This window comes from Sparus aurata, chromosome 3 (genome assembly GCF_900880675.1).
Source record: "Sparus aurata chromosome 3, fSpaAur1.1, whole genome shotgun sequence".
In the NCBI taxonomy this organism is placed as follows: domain Eukaryota; kingdom Metazoa; phylum Chordata; class Actinopteri; order Spariformes; family Sparidae; genus Sparus; species Sparus aurata.
Genome location: NC_044189.1, coordinates 3,264,733 through 3,270,283, shown reverse-complemented (window position 1 = coordinate 3,270,283; position 5,551 = coordinate 3,264,733). Strand labels below are relative to the sequence as shown.

General features: G+C 39.1%; 1 gene segment (V, D, J or C); it reads right to left on the bottom strand.

Moving 5' to 3' along the window:
* Positions 1–231: 231 nt before the first annotated feature.
* Positions 232–713, bottom strand: LOC115579308 (Ig kappa chain V region 3381-like). The segment is given in 2 exon segments: positions 232–554; positions 662–713. Coding segments are annotated over 2 exon segments (375 nt in total).
* Between the last annotated feature and the right edge of the window lie 4,838 nt (positions 714–5,551).

Below are 5,551 nucleotides of genomic sequence, written 5' to 3'. Positions count from 1 at the left end.
TTTTTTGATCAACTTTTAATCCCAAAAAAAGCTACTGCGGTTTGTGTATCTTGCCTTTTAGCCAACTACCGGCATGTGTGTGTGAGAGAGAGATGAGTGTGTTGTGTGTGTGTGTGTGTGTGTGTGTGTGTCCTCAGTGAAGTGTATCAGTCTCTGCAGTAGCTTCCAGCTGCAGCAGTCAGTTCAGTTTCTGTTCAGTCTGACTGAGGGAGGTTTTTGTACGACTGTTTTTCACTGTGTGAACACATCTTGGCTGTTGATTTCATGATAACTCTGACAGTAGTAAACTGCTGCATCTTCAGCCTGAACTCCACTGATGGTCAGAGTGAAGGCAGAGTTTGATCCACTGCCTGTAAAACGATCTGGAATCCCTGATTCTTGAGTGCTAGCAGCGTAAATGAGAAGTTCAGGAGTTTCTCCATCTCTCTGTTGGTACCAGGCTAAAAAGTAATCATTATAAACATCCTGACTGGTCCGACAGTTGATGGTGACGGAGCCTCCCAGAGCAGAGCTCACTGCTGCAGGCTGAGTCACTGTGATCTGACCTCTGGACTCTGAGGACACAGAGACAAAAACATAAAGCAGCGTCATGGTTTTGTGGGCTTCATTTCAGAGGGACGGATGTTGATAGAGGAGAGGAGTTTGATTCTCTGGACTTTACCTGTGAAGCAGCAGCAGAGGAGAGTCCAGATGAGGACGCAGATCAAAGTCATGTTTTTGATGAGGAGGATTTCTGTGTCTTCTGTTGTCATGAAGGACAGCTGTCAGTCATCCAGTGTTCAACTCTCAGGACTATAAACTCTCCCAGAGCACTGGAGCATGGTGCTGCTGATGCAAAGTGGCTCTCTATGGAAATGCTTCAGTTATGTCAACCTGGACCCTCCCCATGAGTTTGGCAAATGCATCTAAGGATAAACCTACAGATGGGTATTCAGAGAAACAGATGATTTATTTCTCAATAAATAACTTGCATTAGGATTCAGTACCAAATGAAATATTTTATTTCCTGTGTCCTTAGTTTGAACTGTAGCTGTCCACATCACATCATGTTGTGTCTTTTGCCAAACCATTTCCTGCACTACTGCCCAAATATCAGGTTCACAGTCTCCCACCTTGATCCCTTTATGTTCACATCAATCCATCATTTCTTCTGGGTTCAGATTTTCCAAAGTGCCTCTCCATACTGAAGCATTGTCTTTATTGTACCAGTGTCTATCTGTGCCAGGAGAACTTTTTTCCTGTAAACTCTTAAATAGCATCTACTCTTGATTTTCCTCATCTAGCATACTTGTAACAAGGAACTGTTTGTGGGGAGTGTGTTATTCTTTACCTCAACTCAAAGAATGAGGGACATTGCTGTAATTCTATGACAGCAGCTGCGTCTCGATTTAGCTCAGGTAGACAGGTAACAGGCTTTTAGAGATGGGCCAGTACTCCTAAATTCCCCTATCCAATAAGGCTATTTGGTAATATGTAACACAAAACCTTTTTTTTAAAATCTACTCCCCTTTGCTTGGTAAGTTCTCATACATCATGATGCATGTAAAAATCTGCCTGTTCTATGACTAGCTACACTACATGAATTAGGTCTAAAATCGGACAACTAATCCAGGTCTACAATGTGTTGAATAGAATTCATCATATGTCCAATTAATTGATATTTAAGTGATTGCTGACCATTTGTCATTGCTGTCTGAGGCCTTTAAATCTCAAGAAGGGCATTTCTGCCCTCTAGATATTGATGGTGAAGTTATCCAAGTCACTCCTGACCATTCACTATTGCTGACTAAAACTTTCAAGTTAAGCATTTTAAAGTTTTGGTGAAATGCTTTCTAGTATGTTGCATCTCATAGCAGATTATGGCATTTCTGTTCAAATATTCATGGCTTGTTTCATTACTTTTTTTTTTTTCTTTAAACATATGTTTATTGAACATTTTGTTAATTTACAATGAACAACACAGAACAAGAAGGCACATACAAGAAAACAACAACAGCAATAATAATAATGACAATGATAATGATGATGAAAATAAAATAATACATAAATAATTGGAAGAAGGGAAAAAAAACATAAATGCGTACATCCATATATACATATACATACACACAGGGCAGTTGCTAGGAATTCTGGGCCCCCTGAAAGAATATCGGTGTGGGCCCCTCTACCCCATTCATTGCCACCTTCAATTTTCTTGTTTTTCAGTATTCTTGACGGTGCCTGGTGTAATACACCCAATTTGTTTCCTTTTTTACGATTAACGACTTAACAAGTCAGAGTATGATTATGTAAATGATGTATTATTAGTTGTCTTATTCTCATTTCACTGATTTGCAACACGTTATTACACCTCTGATTGCAAATACATTTTCAATTAACCACTCAACAAATAGGTATGGTCACTAATAAACCAAAACAGCCAACCAGTGTGTACATCACTCACTCACCATCAAAGGCATCACTGGACTGCTGGGCTGAGCGTCTGCTGTGGGGTCAAACTCAGATGAAGCAGCTACTGCTGATTCTGGAGCAGCAGGGCATAAAGGTTTATTGTTCCATTATATATATTGTAAACATTATATGTTATTTTTAATGGAAAAACTGATGCAGAACTAACCTATTCTTGGACAAAATCTAAATGGGCTTCTTAGTACCATAGCTCTAGGTGGACAGCTTCACTTTCCCAGGCAAAAAATATTTTTAGACCATTCAAAAGTCAGTGTAAACTGTCCAGAATTCTAAATAGTCTTGTTTACTTTGTTGTTGTCAGCTATTATGGTGTCTTTTACTTTATACTGCTATGAAAACAAACGAATCTTTGAACATTTAACTTTTTTGTATTTAGGCTATTCAAATGTCCCACTAATAACACATTTTACAAGACCACATTGAACACATCATGATAACGTAACTGACCTTCGTCAGATGCTCATAATTACTGAGTAGAACTTGAATGCGTCATATTACAATTCAATGCAGCCTCTGAATGGGCGCATACTGGAGCACTGTCCAACAGTGATATGTGTGAAACACACAGTGACTGTAGTAGCCCCTAAATTAGTCACGCTCAGTTATAGCTACTCTAGGAACCGTTGCTCTACAATGAACTGGCGACTTGTCCAGAGTGTAGCGCGGCCAGATGACAGCTAACGTAGGCTCCAGCCTGCGCCCCGTCAAAGGTAATGTTACAGACATTAAATTAATGAACAAGTAGACTAATTGTTTCAGCCGCCCTCGGTAGTTTTACTCTCACCATTCTTAGAAAATAAGTTGTTGATGTCCTGGGCCCCTGCTCTACTGCTCCTACTCCTGGCCTCCTTCTCAACTCTCTTCTGGTGTCCGGACTTGTGCTTTTTGGTGGGCATCCTAACCCTGCTGGAGTTTGCTCGCGCTCACTTAATTCCGATGAGGAAGAACCATGGGAAGAACGAACCGCGGTGTGGACCAAACCATTTTTTAAGAAGGGGCTAAGGGGGTTATTGAAATGATTAAAATTAGAATATTGTATGACTTGTGGCTTTGTTTTAATTCGGATTCATTCGTATGAATATATATTAGTTCAGTGTATGCATAACCATTTTGTCATAGAGGCTACTGGGGGCTGTGTGTGGGCCCTATAGCGGGCTGTGGGCCCTTAGAATTGTCATCACCTTTCCCCCCTATACGACGGCGCTGCATACACATACACACATACATACATACATACTGACATACACATATACACACACACACATACATATACACATACACACATACACACATATACACACATACATACACACACACGGACATACATATATGTATGTAAAGGTCTAAATGTGTAAACTAAATCAAGATAAGGCAAGGCAAGGCAAGTTTATTTGTATAGCACAATTCAGACACAAGGCAACTCAAAGTGCTTTACAGGCACACACAAATTACATTAAAAGACATAAACATTTCATTTAAAAGACATTAAAAATTGCATTAAAAAAATAAAAAAATAAATAAAAAAATAAAAATAATAATAATAATAAAAATAAATAAAAATAGCATTTTAAGACCAGTAAAAACATTAAGAGACAAGCATCAAAACAGGTAGGCTAAAATAGAGAAGCTTTAGAAGAAACAAGACTGTAGAGTCAGAGTAATAATGCAGTTCAAAGACTTGAATTGCTTCAGTTTAAAGCAGTGGCAAAAAGAAATGTTTTAAGTCTTGATTTAAAAGAGGTGAGTGTTGGAGCAGACCTGCAATTTTCAGGGAGTTTGTTCCAAATATGTGGCGCATAGTAACTGAAAGCTGCTTCTCCATGTTTACTTCTGACTCTGGGGACTGAAAGCAGACTAGTACCTGATGATCTCAGAGGTCTGGATGGTTCATAACGCGGCAGCAGATCAGAAATGTATTTTGGCCCGAAACCATTCAATGTTTTATAAACCAACAACAGGTCTTTGAAATCTATTCTTTGATAGACAGGAAGCCAGTGTAAAGATCTAAGAACTGGAGTGATGTGATCTACTTTTTTGGTTCTTGTTAGGACTCGAGCAGCAGCGTTCTGAATCAGCTGCAGCTGTCTGAAGGAGTTTTTAGGGAGTCCTGTAAGGACACCATTACAGTAGTCGAGTCTGCTGAAGATAAATGCGTGAACAAGTTTCTCCAAATCCTGCCGAGACATAAGCCCTCTTATCCTGGATATATTCTTAAGGTGATAGTAGGCTGACTTTGTAACTGTCTTAATATGGCTGCTGAAATTCATGTCTGAGTCCATAGTCACACCAAGGTTTCTGGCTTGGTCTGTAGTTTTCAACATTACAGACTGAAGCTGAGCAGAGACTTTAAGTCGTTCTTCCTTGGATCCAAAAACATTTATTTCAGTCTGATCTTTGTTTAACTGAAGAAAACTCTGACACATCCAATCATTGATTTGTTCAATGCATCTACTCAGGGTATGTATGGGATTATATTCCCCTGGTTAGATGGTTATGTAAATTTGTGTGTCATCTGCATAACTATGGTAGCAAATGTCATTGTTTTCCATTATTTGAGCAAGAGGGAGCATGTAAATGTTGAATAGTAGAGGCCCCAGAATGGAGCCCTGGGGTACTCCGCTTGTCATTTTCATCCGTTCAGATGTGTAGTCACCAATAGACACAAAGTAATCTCTCTCATTTAGATAAGATTTAAACCACTTTAGTGTTGTACCAGAGAGTCCAACCCAGATAAAATAAAAAGATAAATAAATCTTCAGTTCAGCTCATCATTCCAGCCATCTACTTCGATATCCTTTTTCTCAAGGAAATTACAGAAAACCGTCCAGACATTCAAAAACTTGTCAAGCTTATTTTTCGCGGTGTAGCTTATCTTTTCCAAAGCCAAGTAGAAAGACATCCCTGTTAACCATTGCAAAGTAGTACAAGGTTTATCCCTTTTCCATGAACAGGCTATACATCTTTTAGCTTCCAGAAAGCAGATATTGAGTAAGGATTTTTCATTTTTGGAGGTCACAAAGTTGTCCGGGGAAAATATTCAGTAAACATAACTTTGGTACAAGAGGTACTTCTTTTTCAGTGA